This window comes from Gavia stellata, chromosome 8 (assembly GCF_030936135.1).
Source record: "Gavia stellata isolate bGavSte3 chromosome 8, bGavSte3.hap2, whole genome shotgun sequence".
Taxonomy (NCBI): Eukaryota; Metazoa; Chordata; class Aves; order Gaviiformes; family Gaviidae; genus Gavia; species Gavia stellata.
In genome coordinates, this window is record NC_082601.1 from 2,104,644 (window position 1) to 2,123,578 (window position 18,935).

Consider the following 18,935-nt stretch of genomic DNA (forward strand, 5'->3'; position numbering starts at 1 on the left):
GATATGAGCTGATACCAAAGGTTCAGATGGTCCTCTAAATGGGATGTAGGTTTACTGTCATTCTAAAATCCTGGAGGCTATTACTAAGCCCATCAGAGCAGTGCAGAAATATCAGAACCAGCCACAACTACATCCCGGTACAGAAGCCACATTCAGGGTTCACGTGAAAGGCCAAGTGAAATGCCTGAGCCTTTCATGAGCGATTAGCAAACTATTTTGAACAAATAACATGCAGAAGGATGGATGAGGCTCTGCCACGTAAATACACCCCAGGTTACGTCTTTACTTCACAACCCTGAAACCTCAGATGAGAGACCACAAGCGAGAGGTGAACTGTGCCAGCTGTACTGAATTTCTGTCACCCAAATGCCCAGAGAAAAGGACTCAAAACTTCAACATGCCCTTCACACAGGTGAGAAAAGTGCCATCTGACAGAGGTTCTACTCGCCACCAGCACTGCCCACATGGAAAGTCAGACCTAGAGTACAGCTGAGTGATAATTTGTCAGACTATTTATTGAAACTAAAGTTATTAAAACAAGTTGTTTCATGTGTCAGATGGTCCTTTTCTTTGCAACATCTGTTCTCCTTTCTAAGCTGCGAAAACCGCAGCGTCTTTCCAATTTCTCTTTGCTTCTCTCTGCAGTTTGTTACATCTCAGACTCTTCTCAGAGACTTTTATGGGGCCTTTTACACAAAGGCAGGAAGGAACCTGGACCCCTGGCCCATCCTCGCCGAGGAACGAGGGACGGGCGAGAGGAAACAGGATGCTCCTCACCTTCCTGGTTACAGCCGGGTCCAGATAGCCCTTCAACTTCTGGATGTATGTATGTGGAGGATTCTTCACTTGAAATCTTTCCTGCAAAGGACAGAGGAATAAACATCAGCCATTTTATAACATCTTCTGTATTTACTTACTATATATATAAAAATGCATGCACACACATACATTTAAACAGTATATATTTATAATATGGTTTTATATACCTCATATTCATAAAAATACAATCTATGCATATACAATATGCATGCAAATAAAATACATTTACATGTACCTTGATATTCTGAAATTTGATATTTATATAGGATGCATAAAAATATACCTTACATACTCAATGACAATTTTGAATTTTAGTTACACATACAAACGCACACATCTGAAATAACAGGGTTTCTGCTAGTCAGGAGTACTGAAAGAAAAGAAGCGTTAGAAAAGCGGACACGTGTCCATGTTTGACTGAAAGCCATCACCGCAAAAGCCAAGACACCTTTTTTATCACTTGGAACAAGCCTAAAAACATGCTGCACAGTCATGGGACAAGTATCATCATTCCATTATTCAGATTCCAGAAAAATGAATGCAAGAGTAGTACGTTAGCAATAAACAAGTAATATTTCTACTCCCTGCTATTAAATCAGATTGTCTTTTTGAGTGGCCCACCAGCTCCCAGCCCAACCCTTACTGCAGGGGCGGGCAGCGTGCCACGCGGGCACCAGCAAAGCCTCCCCTGCCATGGGCACAAAGTGGTCACACAGCATTAGGGGCAGGGTGAGTTCAGCTGGTCCTGGTGGAGCTCCACAAGCGAACGATGACCAGCGCTCAGTCTTTATTTCCATTACAAAGCACACGCGAGCCTGGCCAGCTCTCCTGGCAGTAACGATGCAGATTCGCTACCAGCCCTACCCAGTCACCGCACAGGAGGGCTCGTTTCTTCTACGTAAATACACCCAATCACAGCAGCATTCCGCTTCCTACATCAACACAATGCTTGAGCACCAAAGCGTTCGTCGTGCCTTGGAATCAGCTCCCCACACCATTCCTGCCAACACGTCCGTCGTGCCTTGGGATCAGCTCCCTGCACCATTTCTGCCAACACGTTCGTCGTGCCTTGGGATCAGCTCCCCGCACCATTTCTGCCAACGCGTTCGTCGTGCCTTGGGATCAGCTCCCCACACCATTTGTGCCAACGCGTTCGTCGTGCCTTGGGATCAGCTCCCCGCACCATTCCTGCCAACGCGTTCATCGTGCCTTGGGATCAGCTCCCTGCACCATTTCTGCCAACACGTTCGTCGTGCCTTGGGATCAGCTCCCCGCACCATTTCTGCCAACGCGTTCGTCGTGCCTTGGGATCAGCTCCCCACACCATTTGTGCCAACGCGTTCGTCGTGCCTTGGGATCAGCTCCCCGCACCATTTCTGCCAACGCGTTCATCGTGCCTTGGGATCAGCTCCCCGCACCATTTCTGCCAACGCGTTCGTCGTGCCTTGGGATCAGCTCCCCGCACCATTTCTGCCAGCAGCGCTGGCATGGGGAGAGCACTGGTGGTTGAGCTCGTCCCAGCCACCCAGGGCTCCCGGCGATTTGCAGGGTTTGCTTTTGCATCTGTGTCACATGAGGGCAGAGCTGAGGGATCTTCAGCGTGGTGGGAAGAAAGCCAGCAAGTGCTATCAGGGCCACTGTTACACTTACCAGAGAAATTACGACCAGATGCCTGTCCCCGTCCCACTGGGAGAGCCCGGGAACCACCACGTGCCTCTCCTCCCCACTAAGGTTGGAGTCTGATCAACTTCAGGACACAGAGGAAGGCAGGTTGCCTGCGATCGTGGGCTTTACCCGTGTAAAACATCTCATTACCTAAGCCTGCGTGCCTGCTTTCTGTCCTACACCAGCAGCGTGCCCGATTCCCCTTCCCCATCTCACTCACCTGCTGCTAGTCCTGTGCCAAGAAATTCCCACCCGCCTTTGAGATTGACCTCTCACCGAAGGTTTCCCAACACCTAACCTTACAGGGGGGCCATGTGATCTCCAATCCAGCATCAGCCACATTCAGAACTGAATTAAAAGATTTTGATGACAAATATAAGGTCTGCAAGGTTTGTATTCTGAGAGCTGCTTGATTTTCACTTGATTTTTTACCGGTTGCGTGACCAGCGTGAAATTTATCCTACAAAGCTGCTGTGAAACACGAGTTGTTCTGCAAAGAGTATGCTATGTCCAAACCTGTTAAGAGCATTACCAAAAGTTCTGATACTATTTGTATCTTGGAAGAATTTTAAACTATTCTGCCCTTTCCCTTGAGGAAAGATCTCATAACAATTTCCTCCTGAAATTTCGTGTTTTATAACTGATACTTGAAACCTCCCTTTATTAGCTCAGGATGCAATTTTGACTACATTATCTGAAAGTTATTTCATAATGAATAGCACACTGCTGCCCAGTTACCAGAACGTACTGTCTGAACACCAAAAGTTGTTCCTGTTATTATCTTGCTGCTTGCTGTAAAAAAAGTAATCCATCACGGTCAGAAGGAAAAAATGAAGCAAAAAGTCTGCCCTGTGGTCCGTCAGCCCCGGGTGAGAGCTCTGTAAGACAGAGCGCAGACATTTCTTTCCTCTTTTATAACCGGAATTTTTTTCCGTGCACCTTCACATGTCCGGGCCAAACACAGTCCTGGAATTGGCATTTCCTTTTTATCTAAAAAACAGTTCAGAAAACGCAAAGTTCTTTGTTGCCAGCTCCTCTCTGGCCAAAGTGACACCGGTGTCTGTCCCGCTCCGTGCCCCCCAGCACCATGCCCACCGCCATGGCTTTCTCTCGGCTCTATAGGCACAGACGCTTCGAGCCAGTCTCATCTCAGCCAGCCCACACAAGTCAGACAGTCCCTTCCACACCCCTGTAGTTAAATTTGCTGCTAATTGGAACCGCTACCGGTGTGTGGGGACAGACAGACGCACGAGACAGACGCGTGGAGGTACAGACAGGTTTGGAACTGGTGCGCCAAGGCTCCGTCACACAGCTCCAGCAGCGCAAGCAGAAATCATCTGCCACATCCCGAGAGGTGAGAAACGGTCAGCCCTAGCATCCAACTCGCCGGAAAACAGGAGCAGGAACACCTACAGATGTTGACAGGGACTTTAAAGGAAATTTAAAAAAAAAATTAAAAAAGGCACATAAAATAATCAGTTACAAGAATAACATGTCAATATTCAAAGTACCTTAATTGCTGGCTTAATTTACGCTCTTTTTAGAGGACACTGTTAGGCCAGTTTCTCCGTCAGACTTACAGCCCCCTCACTCAGGATACTGTGGACTGTGGCTTTACAATGGGCATAAATATAAGTTATTTAGAAGCAATTTCCATCCATCAGCCCATTTTAAAACCTCTTCACAGTGGCAGACAGACAAAAAAAGCACTTTGCTGTAAATGAGAATCTGGCCTATTACAGACTAGTAAAGAGTTATAGAGGTATCTGGACCGCAGAGACCACCACCGTTTCTCATTTTCCCCCTCAACACTTTTACATTCGCTCCAGAGACATTACAGCATTTGAATAACCATGTGCTTCTCTACAAAAAACCATGAAGGCAGACGTGTTTTCACTGTGCCACTTAATAACCACGTCCAAATATTATTCTTTGCATCTGCAAGTGACGGAGCGAGGTGATGGAGCACCACGCCAAAGGTCCATTCTTGAAGAGTGGCGGGCGGCGCGAGAGCACCGGCGAGCAGCCGGCACGGCAGAGTCCCAGACTAACAAGGCTCCACATTAGCTCTCTTATTTATTCCTCCCCTTTTGGGGGTTCTCTCACGCCAATGTAGCTCTGCTGTGTTTAGTCTAATCCTCCAGAGAAGCTATTTTACTCTTACAGATTTATTTCTCTTATTAACTAATCAGCCATCATCCGCTAAAGTGACAGGAGCTTTTCCTAACTGCCAGTTTTAATATCTGGAGTCTTCAAAATCAGACTCAGCGAGCACATTTAGTAGTCTGTGATGCAGATACTATATGATTTTGTTTGTTTTCTTAAAACCTAGCTGTAATTATGTATTTATGCAATAATCTCTACAGCGACTTCATTTAAAAAGATGGTGCTCATTACTGTATAGTGGAATTATTTGGGTTGAAGGATTTTAAAGACATTATCTATGAACAGCAGATACCAGCATTGCTCTTCTCTAACTAGTGACCGAGAACCACTTGTGGTAAGCATCCACTAGTCCTGGAAACATTTTTATAGCCCCTTAAAGTGTTTTTTCTGCTTTGGAAAGCCATGAGGGATTAGCCTTTAAAATTGCCCTTTCCTGGCTATGAGTACTGTCTCGGTTTATCCAGCTTTGACTGTTTTATATTAGAGGCCGATACATCGCAAGCAGCAAGAACCAGAGCTCGGTGCTGTGCAGCGACGGCAGCCCGAGGCTCCCCGACGCCGCCGGGACACCCTGAACGTCTGCTTGCAGCCGTCGTCCTCCCAAAAAACTGATGCTCTGCCAGAGCTCACACGGGGTGGGAAGGCACGGTGCTCGTCGGACCAGCGTGATTGCAGTCTGGTATTTCGCTTGCCACGAATGCTCTAAGTGACTGTGCAGGTTGGCCAGCCCGGTGTCCTCTCAAGGTCCTCTGGTCCTTCTTGAGAGCATTTACCTCCCTGTAGAGACAAACACGCTGCCCGGCTAACACCCAGGCACTGCTGTTCACACATAATCCCCTTGCCTTAAATACCACAAATAATGAGTTAAAAACTGTCGCTTTTTCCTGTCTGCTCCTCCTCTCCACTTCTGGCAATTTGCAATGGCTCACTGGCCAAATCTGCTTTCAAAACAAGAATTTATACGGCAAGGGGTTTAACGCTATTTGAACGAGGAGGTTGGGGATTTTTACCACACACATATGAAGTTTAAAATCCCCATTTGAGTCTCCAAACTTTGCTGAGCAAAAAGCGTAAGTCAGTGGGTGATATCACGACTGGGACATGGTGGCTTCCCCTCCCGATCACCCCAGGACTGGGCCGTTCAGACACAACAAAGTTAATAAATCCCAATGAAACCTATTTTATCTCCACTACGTGACTCACACAAGCACCGACACTATCTACAGCCCTGAAAGGAGAAAGGCACAGACCAGCAATAACTCGACCCTGCCTTCGTCAGCCACCTCAAAAGCAAGCTAACTTAATTTCCCAAGGATAAAAGGCTCTTTCTTACTTGAAAAACTGCTGAGGCTATAAGCCAGAAGGACAGACAAGTGCAGAGAAGCACATGCAAGGAGCCAGCGGCCCTGGACCGGAGAGCAGTGAGACGTCCTGGTCCCCAGCACCTCCCTTTAGGGTGATAAATGATGAGAATTCAGGGAAAAAGCTTGGATGGGGGAGAACAACACCGCTCCTGTGCTTCTTTGACCAGCAATTGCCAGAATTAGCACTTTCTTTTCCTGCTGGATACCAAAAAAAGCAGGCAGGGGGGTTCACTTCAGCAGCAAAGAGGAACTGCCGGATTTCTGCGTTTCCTCTTCCACGTGATCCTACAAAGAACTCAACACATCTCTTGTTCACCCAAATCTGGAAAACGTATTAATTCCGTAACCAGGAAATTGTGGCTTTTCCAGCGATCTTTTGCTTCCAAAAACATTCAGGACATTTTCTGCATTAGTGACATATGTTATTATTATTATTATTATTACCCTCGCTAACTTGTTTCGCTGTTAGGATTCATATACGTTAGGTAAGCACGCAGCACATGCGACTCGTATCCAGGCTTGTCAGAAACCCCAGCTAGGAGTGCCTAAAGCACACGGACGGTGAACGCTGGTGAAAGGAGGTGGACAGGCAGGGCTGGAGACCAGTGTCTTCTTGCTCCTGAGGCACAAACACGCCGTAAACGTGGTGCACACTTCCAGCACCCGTACCCCATCCCACACAGACCCGGAGGGCAGCTCAGCCCTCGCCCCAGCAATCCAGCCAGCCCACCAGCAGGACAGTACGTCACTTTATGTCTTATTATGGAACAAATGACAGCAGCCATTCATCTCTGCACTAATTAGGGGCCAGAGGGATCCGTTTCCACCACTATTAATTTTCTGCAAAACCAGGTCACCAGCGCAGGACCTGGCCAAGAGGCGTGAGAGCCGCAGACGCTCCCTCCGAGGCTGGAGAATCCAACCCCTGCCCGGCCCCACGCCGTTGAGCCATGGGTCCCTCGTGCCCCGTGCCTGTACCTCCAACTGCTCCATCGCTCACACAGTCTGGTTTTCAGTGAGCCACCTCCCTCAGGGCCATCCAGTCAGATAAATAAAGCTGTGAGCACCTCTACCGTCCAAATGCTCGTGAGTTCAATACAACACTGGATTTTCTAGCCTGTATTTTACCCACAGCAGGGGAGATTCAATGGTATACAAAAGATTTTTTTTTATGCAAAGGCTCTCAAAACAGAGCTGTAAATAGCTACTTCAGCATGTGCAAAGATAGGGATAATGCCTGGTTGAATGTTGTCAAAAAAATCCAGACCTCTGCTGCAAAAGGGTTAATGGCACCGTATGGTAACACACAGCGTGAGGTGCGGCTTTTCAATCACAGCCCCTTCATCACATTTCTGAGGAGAGGTCTGGGGCTCACCTGAGATATTTGTGTCAAACAGCGAGCAGCACAGCATCCCCGTGAAACCCTGCTCCTCCCTCAGTCCCGTCCAGCAGTCACCGTCTGTCCCCTTCGTCACCAGCCACCCACCCGAGACCCACGGGCAGCAGGCAGGAGGGCTGCCTGCACCGCTCCGCTGCCTGCAGCCTGGACACGGCCCAGCCTGCCTTTAAAGTAACTCCCAGCCCGAATCCAAAGGACATCTAGATATTTGTCAGCACTCCCCGGTGTGCTGGAATTTAAAATGGCAGGCACGGACCACCGCGGCACTGTGCGGTTACACTCTCAACCAACCCATAGTGCACAATCTCACAAAAAAAAAAACAAAAATTAAAATAAAATCAAGAACCTGCCTCTCCCCGGACCTGGTTTATGGAGGGGAAGGCTGGGAAGGCTGCGCACCATTTTCCCTTTGCAGAGCTCGATGAAGAGTGACAGGAGAGGAAGGGGCGCAGCAGCAAGCCTGGCTTAAAGGGTGTGTGGCACACACGAGTGTGCACCGACCTCTTTTACGATATAACAAAGATTAGCGATTAACGTTTTTGTCTCATTTAAAGAAGGATCTAACCACTACAGTCACCGCTTGTTCACAGAATCACTAAGGTTGGAAAAGACCTGTAAGATCATCAAGTCCAACCACCACCCCAACCCCACCATGCCCACTAAACCATGTCCCGCAGTGCCACGGCCACACGGTCCTTGAACACCTCCAGTGATGGTGACTCCACCACCTCCCTGGGCAGCCTCTTCCAGTGCTTCTCCACTCTCTCAGGAAAGACATTTTTCCTAATATCCAGCCTGAACCTCCCCTGGCACAACTTGAGTGTAAATGAACACAAGTCCGACGGTCCCTCTGTGGTTTCAGATGCTATCCTTCTCCAGGCTATCTTGAACGCTGTCTATTCTTGACAGCCGAACCTCACAACACCAGGTTTCTGTGTTTGGGCACCCACCAGGATGCTCCGGCAGGCCGCGAGCCCAGGTAGCCCTCCTCCCCCAGGGGAAGGCCACCCTGGCCTTGGGCGAGCCAGGGTTTCACCCAGAGAGCTGGAGCACGCGGGGACTGTCACAGCACAACCTTCTCACCCGGGGCTGTGCGTCCAACAGGGCCCCTCCCTGCACACTTCTTAATCACAAGTTGAAATAAACCCTAAAGCGGAATATGGCGCCCCGTCAACACACCACACGTGGCCTTGTTTTAGGTGTAATTACCCCTGACATGGGCACGGAGGGGCCCGAGCCCCCTGGAAGCAAAGCTGAGGGGTGGCACAAAGACCCCCACCCGGGGAGCTGCTGGAGAAACCCACCGCCATCCCAGCGAGCTCCACGCTGGCCACCAGCCTCTGGAACAGCCACCATCTGCCTTCATTAGGAAAGGGAGAGAGTTCTACAAATGCCTCAGTGAGGGTATTTTGGATGTAAATCGCACGACTTTCATCTTAGGTCTTGTAACTCGTTATTCACCCCCCCACACCTCCAGTGCCTCCGAAGGTGAGGACACGGCGATGCCCCTGCCACAATTTGCCATTAGAGGGCAACGAAGAACTTTGTCAGATGTCCCCAAGCTCTTCCCTCAACACCCCTGTCCCCTCTGTGACACCTCAGGGCAGGCAGCTGGGTAAAGAGGCCTGGAGAACACCGAAGGGTGGCTCGCCATGCCAGGGAATTGCATCCTCTTCCCTGCCTGGATCCTTCCCAGCGCTCACCCCCCAGCTGACCCACCGCTCGCTCGGCCCTCTCCAGGACGGGCAACAGGAACAGTGGTTTTGCTCTTTTCCTCCTCCTTGTACGCTAAGCCAGAGAGGTAGGGAGCAAGCTTGCAGGACAGCAGCAGCCATGCTTAGATGCCTTCCAAAGTTTATAGACAAAGGAACAGAAAATACCACACGGGATGAATCCCCCACAACCAGCCCAGCAACCCTTATAACAATGCACTAGAATGGGCACAATCCTATTCATGGCAAATTGTTATTTATTATTATCATCGTCATCATGAGACCGGTACTTCCCCACTTTTGTTAATCTCACTTCTGCAAAAGTCAGAGAGCCTGGGAGCCGAACTCTCTCCCCTAATATTCTCAAAATATTTCACAGATGACCAGGATCTCCCTTACAGACTATTTAGAAAAATATTTAAGAACAACCTCTGGACCCTTTTTCCTTTCAGACATAAGTTGGAAACGGGCACAGGAGAGTAAGAGTTTATTTCCTCAAGCTGTTACATTAATTTACATCCTCAGTCCTTCACTAAGCAAAAACGGGTGAAAAGGGTGTAATGGCTGATACCAATAGAAAATAGCTGTCAAAATTTGCATCCACATCAAAAACATACATTCTGTACAAAATCTATTCCTGGAAGTACTTTTAGCCACGCACCATAATTATGCGGACAGATATAAATATTTCACAGCCCATATGCCGTATTATGGTGCTTTTTATGGACACCTGCTTCAAGCTGCTCTAATTTACAGCGGCTGGCAAGCACCCACCAGGGATGCCAGGGCAGCCGGGGAGCTGTGACAGATCGCAGATACGCAGCCCCTTATTGCCCAAGCATCTCCTCTCGGATGGCCGGACACCGGCAGGGTGGCACACCGTCACCTCCCGTCCCCTTTGGGATCCTCGCAGCGTTGGGCTCCGCAGTGCTGGTTACAACAGTCCTGCGCTGCTTCTCCGCCTGCCCTGTCCAAGCGATGGGAAGCAGACTCATCCCAACCCGGGGGTGGACTCAGTGTTGTGCAAGGAGCTATTAAGATACACGATTACTCGAGATCACAAATTTCCTGCACTGCGCTTCCATCTGCTTATCCCTCCTATCTTGCTGTGGAGTTCAGGAGTGAATCAGCAGCAGCTGCACGTTGCAAAGGGTGGATCCGCTCTGCGGTGGGAGTTTGCACGTCGAGGCTGTGATCTAACTGCTGCTGCCTGTCCCGCTGCCAACTCGGTGCAAACAGAGCGCACAGACCCCAGCACAAAGCTCACACTTCCATGTGCATGCTCCGAGTGTGCATGCTCTATGCAAACATCCATGAAACAAATCACTTACAGTAGATGAAGCAATTTGTTCACTGTCTCACTAAACTGAAACTTTAAATAGCTCAACGCTTTACATTCTCTGCACAGAAAACTGATGGAAAAAAGCAAGTAATTCTTGATTCTGCTTCACTTTAAGGTAGCTGGATTTTATCAGAGGCTCCACCACTGTAATAGCTAAATAGGAAATGTCCCACAAATCTATTTATTAAAATGTTCCTGACCTCACAGCATGACTGTACCTTCTGCCAAACTCTCATCCTGGTACCGCTGTGTTTACATTTCAAAGAAACATCCTACTTTCTCAGTCCTGGATCAATTATTTTCATTAGCGATTACTTTTGAAGTTTATAGCAGAACCTGATTTTGCTGTTGGCTCACAAATGCACATCCTACCTCTTGCATGCTTCACTTTCTCAAAATAATGCAGTTTCTGTTCATTTGTCACGGCAGAGCCAACCTGTTAATTGTTCTATATTGCTGCCAAGTCTGCACGCCACAGCAGAGCTCATGCACAAAAGATGCCGCAGCACATGGTGCTGTTTAATCCGAGGCTGTTGTTCAGTCTCTGGAGGCAAAGAGGAGTTCAGGCTGCATCACCATTGCATCTCCCTGAAGGCGACAGCTACCACCAACGGTGATAAGGGCTCGCGATGTGGAAAGCCAAATACTCACTGGATCGAGACCATTCATTCCTATTACACAGGTCAAGACAGACCAAACTCAAAGCACTCACCGAGAGGTGACTAAAGGTCAGTCTTATCGAGTCTCTGCCAGGCAAAATAAGCAGCATTCACTGCCCAGGGAAAACAGGCACAGGGGTGATGGTAACATCAGAAGGGAAAGAAATATTGCGTTGTGGCAAAAAAGGGAATTATGATTGCAAGGCTTCTATGAGTCGTTACCAATAATGGAGCATAAGGCCAAAGAAATGAGCGTTTGAAACTATTCAAATACCTGTCCTCTGCAAGGTCCCTTTCTAAGCCCAGGGACACTGCTGGTGAACCCCAGTTGGTGCTCTCAATGAGATGTCTGCCAAAAGCCCACCAGACCCCCCCTTACCTGGTCACAGATGAGCTCCCACTTCTTCTCGTTGTCGTACTGCCGCAGCAGCCGGGCTTTGTCGGGCGGCAAGTTCATCGCATTCTGCGGAGAAAGAGAAAGCAAACAAACGTGAGGGACCACAGAGGGCTCGGGCTCAGGCGGAGTCAGACATGAGCAAACCAAGGCAACGTGGCTGCGGTTGCTTTAATTGTTTTATGTGAATTCCTGTTGACAGGGCTATTCAGAAACATTCCCTCTAAACGTCGTCTTCGACCCCAAAAGCGCCAGTGAGTCACAAGGCACTGAAGGGCAGGGCTTGGTGCTGGGCCACGCTGGGACGCAGGAAGAGGTGAGTGACTAGAGCTTAGGACCAGCCACCTCTGTCCGGAGGAGAGGACGGGGCTTCCCCGTGCTGCCTTGGCACACGAGCCACATTCCACCCCAGACGGGTCCCCGTGGCGCACCATATCCCCTCTTCCCTTCGTCTGCTCCTGCCTGAGCACACTCATAAGGGAAACGCACACTCCAGCCGTGGGCTGGGGACTGCAGAAGGCCAGTTCTCCCTGAAGAAGATCTTGAAATGCCATTTCATTTTATTTCAACAGTGGGACACTTCAGGTTTTTAAATGTCACCGCATGCACCCTTATCTGGATAATACAGATCCCGGATGTAGGATTGCTGCTGCCCAGTGATGTTGTGCTACTCGCACACGCAAAGATAACGATCCTGAGACTGTGAATGACAACCTGCAGTAACGAGTCAGAAGGCAGGGAGAGGCAGCAATTAGATGATGCCTATCGTTTGCTGGCTCCTTTGATGTCAGTTGAGATACCTTTCCACGGGCAGTTGTCTGGGGTAGGGCGGCACAGGCTGGCTACTTGCTCCCAAGGCAGTTTTCCTAAGAGCCGTGTCTCTAAATGCGCAGCATAACTGTCGTGCTTACGCTCCTGGAGAACCCAGGAACGCCTCGAGAGCTTCGCAAACACCGCGTCTGGAGAGCCTCCCTATCAGCCCAGCAGCGCGCAGCAAGTTGAAGTGGCTGAATGAAAAACCCACTAAGCACCTCTTGGTCTCCAGCACCTCTCCATCTCCAGCTCGCATTCCCAGAGCAGGCGAGTTATCCCCAATTAACCCTTCAAGACCACAAGCCTCTGGTGGTCCATCTCCGACCGCTGCTGGGATGGGAGCGAAGCGCCGGCCGGGCCCTGCGGCACCGCGCACCGCAGGCGGGTCAGGTCTGCTACAGCCGGACTCGGGCCCAGACCTCCTCCATTTCCTTGCACAAACCCTCTCCGAGGTAACAGAAGAGGAGGGACACGGACAGCCCAAGCTCCCACAAACACCAGCACGGGCGTCGGTTACAATCAGCCCAGCCTGCTGACCCCCCAGTCTGCCTACCCTGAATGGCACACTATAAAACCAAAATTGAAGTGAGTCCTAGAAACAGCCGACTGAGACCCGGGGTGATAATACAACCGCAGCAGCCACACCTGAACGCAAGCAGACACACAGGACATACTGTGTATGAGATGGAGTGATAATTAAAGAATTTCAACACGTACATTGCGTTGTCGTGCATCAGGAATCGGTATTTTAGAGTACCTCATCAGAAACACACGGAGCTCCAGGTACGGAAGTGACGCGGAGGCAGCGGCACAGGGACGCCTGCTCTGATGATACCAGGTCCTAGCCCACGGGCGATCCCCGTGCCACTGGGACAGCGCGTGTCGTGCTGACCGCGCCGACGGGCACCGCCACAACCGGGCGAGCTTTGGGGGATGAGGGGCTTTGAAGGAAAGCCGAGAGGTGAACGGGCAGCGGCCGGCCATCAAGGGCAAAGCTTTCCAGAGCCATTTCTGGCTGGCTGAGTGCTACGACCCTGTCGCAAAGACAAGGCTTTCCCTGCTTGTACTCCAGCGCTTGGGTACAACACAGGACTACCTTCCCCTACGCTTCCCCAGGGTGTGCACGCCTTGGTTGCCTTGCTAACTCACAGGCCAGGCTGACTGTCAGCCTGCTCCCAGCCCAGCCCAGCCCTGGGGGGAGGCAGATGCAGGGCTGAGGCTGCTCCTGACCCAACTCCCTCGAAGCTGCAGTTTCAGATTTCCCTCTCCTTGGGTTTACTGGTGCAGCCAGGGCTGGAAACCAGGAGGGCTCGGGCGTGATCCAGGAGCAGATGTGGCATTCCTGCCCACGGGCAGCGATAGCTGCGAGGAGGCAGGGTGGAGGAGTGGAGGCTGCTGCAGCCATCTGCATTCCCAGTGCCTGGAGGGAGCAGCCACGCAGGAGGCTCGACACAAGGGTCCCCCTCGCCCAAGGGCATCCCTGGGCGCGATGGCGCGATGCAGCCACCACCTCCCCTCCCACCGCCCAGCTCTGTCAGGGCCCTCCCTGAAAGCATGGGAGCACAGGCAGGAACAGTGGCTCATGCCCTAAACACTGTCCTTCCACATCCTCGGTGTGACAGCAAATGCCTCTCCTTGCCAGGAATACTGCGGACCCCCGCAGTGTGCACTTGTACCTCCTGGTCCACACAGGACCACCGAGGGAGGGGAGGACAGCGCAGGTCTCCAGCCGATCTCACCCTCTGGATGTTGCAGATGTATTTGCTATCATCCCGTAAGACCTCATCTCCCTCCATCCTGGCTGGGGAGCGTCACCCCCTCCCAGGGATCCCCTCCACTGCTCTGCTGCTGCGATGAGTGCTCTTCCTAAAGCTTGTTTTCCATCAGATAACAAATGCTCTTCCTTTTGCTCATCTGTGCTGTCATGTTGACAGTATTTATAGACTGTGATCATATCTGCGCTTGATTCTCCTCTCAGTCTCTCACCATGTACCTTATCAGCTCTACTTATCATTTTAATGCACTTCTTGGTATTTTTCCTGGGGCTTCTTCAAGCACCATTCCTTACCTCTGAGGATGCAAACATATTTCATAGATACGCTAAGTCTCAGCTGTAGGAAAAGCTTCACTGTTTACCTGCAATACACCCCTTGTCAAACTCTGATCTTCTTATAGCTAATCAGCTTACCCAACCAGGCTGGTGCTCGGACAAGAAAGCTGCCTGGAAACCTTTGCAGAATTCAGTCATGGCAAGAGTTCAGCACGGACGAAAAGCTGAAACAGGGAAAACAAGACCCAGGCAGCAGGTTCCAGTGATCTCATTTCGAAACGAATTAAATCTGATCTCATTCTGAAATGTGAACTCCTTCGCTCCGCGTCGTTTTGCTGCGCACAACCACTTCATGTATTTCAACAGTTACTGCAGCTGACTTCAGGTACCCCCTGCCCTGCTCCGACAGGTAAAATTATTTATGAATACATTGTGAGCAACCAGGTTCAAATCCGTGCGTGTAAGCAGTGGGTGATTTGCACCTACTCCCTTCTCAATAAGAGATTTAAAGCAGTTTTGAAACCTGCTTGTGTGCAAGTCCATTACCACGCTGTGGACAGGACCCCCCGCCGAGGCAAACCACGGCGGGTCCCCCCAGCAGCCCCTCCAGCCCCTTCCTTCGTCTCTTCTGGAGGGAACTGGGAAGGAAACTGCTACTTCTGTTGTCTGCTGCCCTCATTCTTCTCACGGTAAGGAGGGAATGCACTTGGACCAGGGCTTTTTTCACTGGCAGTGTCAGTTTGACGTTAACTTTTACGTTTTACGAATAAATCAGTTTGAATGGCTTTCTTACCAACTGGATCAAATTGCACTCATTTACTGGAAACTACAGCAAAACGTTCTCACTCACAATCTGAGGCTCTCCGCTTGTCATGCAGGTTTATTTCTGCACCACGCACACCCTCCTCCCCGTCTATGAGACGTCTGCTGAATCGGATCTCCCGATCCGCCGGAGCTGCCTGACCTTCGGCTCGGCTCTCCTGCAGCCTCAGGGCCGGCGTCCCAGCACACCTGACCCCGCTCAGCATACGCCTTCATCAAGGCTGTCAGTGGCTGCACCAAATAACCCTTGTTTCTGTGTACAAAATAATGCAGGTGTTGATCATACCTTCCCTAAAACCTGGACTAATAATATTCTTCTGCTGGTCTTACTGTTAACAACCGTTCCGTGCTGGAAAACCACTTTCTAAACTGTGGTATTTTTACTTAAAGGGGAAGCAATTTATTTTCTTTATGTTTATGCGTGGCACTATACCAATTGGCTTTCTGAAATCCAAGTGTACTGTATCTAACTGCATAACCTTTAGCTGTTGCATCAGTAACTATGGCAAAGAAGGCTACTAAATTGGCTGGCTTGACCTTACCGGTTGCGATGGTTTTGACTCCAGTCATAACTAACCAGATGCATTAGTAGTCTGGATTTCTTGTTCTCTGTGGATCAGTGAAATGACTCACAAATGTCTCCTGGCCCCTTCCAGCTCTTACCACTATGGGCTTCACACATACCAGCATTTTTTAGTTAACTACAGGTCTATGACCTGTGATTTCTCTTTCCATCTTTACCCTAATTAGAGTTTATGCTTTGAAGGCTTTTGACAGCGTAACTATTCCACTCCTGATACAATCTAAATCCCTGCTGTTGCCAGAAGGGACTACGGCCCCACTCTCTCCTCTCCTGCCTGTGTCCCCAGCCAGGTCGTCCCTTACCGTCTCCCACGTCACCACAAGCACTTGTGCGGCCAGAGGCCCTTTGCTAGCAGAGCCAACTTCCATCAGCTCAGGGAGAACAACTGCACCTTTATACTGGATACCCGTCTTCTGGTCAAGCTATTTTTAATTCAAGTCAGTGCCATGAGTCCGACAAACTGCACGGTGGCACAAACTGAGCGGCTGCTGGGGCCACGCCACAGGTCCCACGCAGGACCGCGTAGTAGCCGTGATACAACCTCCCTGAGTTTGGGCTTTTGCCTCTTGCACCCTGTCATTACCGCGGGTCACACAGCCTTCAGCAAAACGCCGATGCGCACCAGTCCCGGCCAAGCATCTGCGCCCAGGTGAGCTCCGCAGCTTCGCTCCACTCCCTCCTCCCACAGATTCTCAGCCTTAGGAAATTAGTCCCACCTTCCTCACCATACTGCAAATTTCCACTACGTCACACCGCTTCTAGGACTGAAGAGAGAAAAAAAGCAGACCTGTGGCACGTCATTCTGCCTCAATGTCTGCGAGGCAATAGGGAATCGGTGCACACCACCGCTTTACAGCCTCCGAGTGAGGTTTCCGACTCCTTAGAAACACCTACAAACACAAATCTGGGGCGCTGGACACAGCAGTAACTGCAGCTAGATCCTACACGGCATCGTGCTGTCTGCGAGGGCCCGTTTCCAATCATATTTTGGCTCCAAAAACACATAACTTCTCTTTTTCCCTACAAATTCCAAAGTTATTCATGTCTACTGCTACGTGCCAAATAATATAGGTAAGGTTTCCATTCTGTTTGCTCCAGGTTGGCATTATAAAGCTACAACTTAAATTAATCACAGTAGCAGACGGAAAACTGGGGGAAATGCTAGCAGACAAAATATTAAATTGCTTAAGAGTTAAAAATAAAACCAACAGCAGATCAAGGAAATATATGTATTTTTAACCTATGAAACAAAGCCCAGCTCCATCCAAACTGGCAGCCCCGACAGCGTCTCCGTAGCATGGGGCCAGATGACTCGGTAACAGCGCTGCGTACCAGGACGCATCAAGATTTAGCCTCATCCCGAGGAGACGATTTCACCTGTCTCAGTGTGACAGGGAGAGCAGTGCTCCAGCACAGGGCAGGAAAACGCCATTTCCCACGCAGCAGCATTATCTTCGGGCCATGAGTGCCGGAGGAAAGCAGGACGCTAGTGCAGAGCATCTCGCCTTTGTGCTTCACGTGCCACCCCCGAAAAAGAGAGCGACTGTAAATACAGCTTCGTCGCCGAGAGCCGAACTCCTCCGTAACTCAAGGTAAAAGCTGCGGGTTGCACTTTGCTGCCCTGTTCAAAATGGAACAAATTTTGTGCCGTCTACTACGACCGGCTGGCTTGCCGGTTGTAACCTCTCTGTCCTCCAGAAGCCTCTATAGAAAAGCAGTTTCAAATTAGGTTTTGAGTTGACAGAGCATCTGAATTTACTATGGAAACTGCTCCCGTTTACACTTTCTGGCACTAAAATATCCTTTTTTAGACCAATTTGCAAGAGTTGGGCACCGCCACGGCGCTCAGCTTCACCCTTGGCCTCGAACTTGGCCCTTGGGGATCTTCATGCTGTCCCCTTCCACGGAAAAGGGGGGTACCACCTCAACCCACGGAGTTGCTGGTGGCCATGCGTGGTGGCCCCGGGGGCAAAGCGCTCCCACAGCACCACATATTATCAGCATTATGCAGAGGAAATGCTGAAACAGTAGCCCACGTGCTGCAGAGGGATAAAGTGCCTAACTGGCTGAGTTTATTCACATCCCAGAAATATCAAAACGTTCAGCAGCATTTGTGGTTTCGCTAAGGAAAGGACCAGCATGTAACTACAGCTTTGAACTGCAGGGCAGCTCACGCCGGCATCAGCACCGCACGCTATATGCTGGTGGTGGGGTGACTGAGCTGTATTTTTTCTAACTTATTCCTTGTTTTAATGAGAATTAAAAGGCTCAATGTTTTGGAAAACAAGCGTAGCAGCAACTTGACTAACTCAAAAGCATAAGCATTGCTAATTAATAGCATTAGGTTGTTGCTCTTTCTTATTAATCTTATCATCTTTAAGTCTAAATCCCTTTTATTTATGAATCACAACATTAATGTGCTAGCAACACACACGACAGAGTCCCTCTGATCCATTTGTTTCCATGAACTGCATGCGTTAGTAAGACAATTGGAGCACATATACCCCTAAAACATGAGACGTTTCCACCAGCCTGCTCCTACCCACGGGATGGTGATGGGAAAAGCCAGCCCCGCACTGCTCCAGGCACTGGTAGGGCAGCAAAGCCCAGCCTGGCAAGGCGAGGCGAGTCAGCCAATGCTGCGAACTTCAGAGCTGGAGGAACACAAAATTTAAAAGCCGTTTCAGCAAGGAGTTAAACTCCCCACTTCCACAACGGCACTGTTAACTTTAAATGAAATAAAGGTATCCCAAGAAAACCTTATGTGCAACTGCAGCACCTCCAGCGCGACAGGGAAGGGTGCGGGTTAATACCCAACTCCTCTCTGAGACGTGGCGGAGTAGCTTATATTCCTGAGACCTAATTCCCAACTCGCTTTCTCCTCCTGCCCTTCCTCTGATTGGCATTATTCCTGACTTGCACTACTATCAGGGAGACAGAAAACCAAACCTGGGTAGTTTTTGGTTTCACAACAGTATTGATGAAAAATACCAGGGCTCAATACATTTAAAACAATATTCTTGGCCCTTGCAAATTAGATTCAGATTTACATACCGACATCAAAGCTCTGCTCGTTACTCCAGCAATTGCAGACTTCAAGGACCCCCTATCCTCACGTGGAATTTCCTAATCTGAGCTTATTCTCCA

The 18,935-nt window shown here is 49.8% G+C and overlaps 1 protein-coding gene across 1 annotated transcript in view; it reads right to left on the reverse strand.

Moving 5' to 3' along the window:
• The window catches only part of FMNL2 (formin like 2), a 152,120-nt gene that overhangs the window by 58,552 nt on the left and 74,633 nt on the right, over positions 1-18,935 (reverse strand). The window contains exons 2-3 of the mRNA XM_059820186.1: positions 11,506-11,589; positions 778-858 (exon numbers count right to left, since the gene is read on the reverse strand). Of these exons, the coding sequence (XP_059676169.1) occupies positions 778-858; positions 11,506-11,589 (165 nt within the window). The remainder of the gene's footprint in view (positions 1-777; positions 859-11,505; positions 11,590-18,935) is intronic.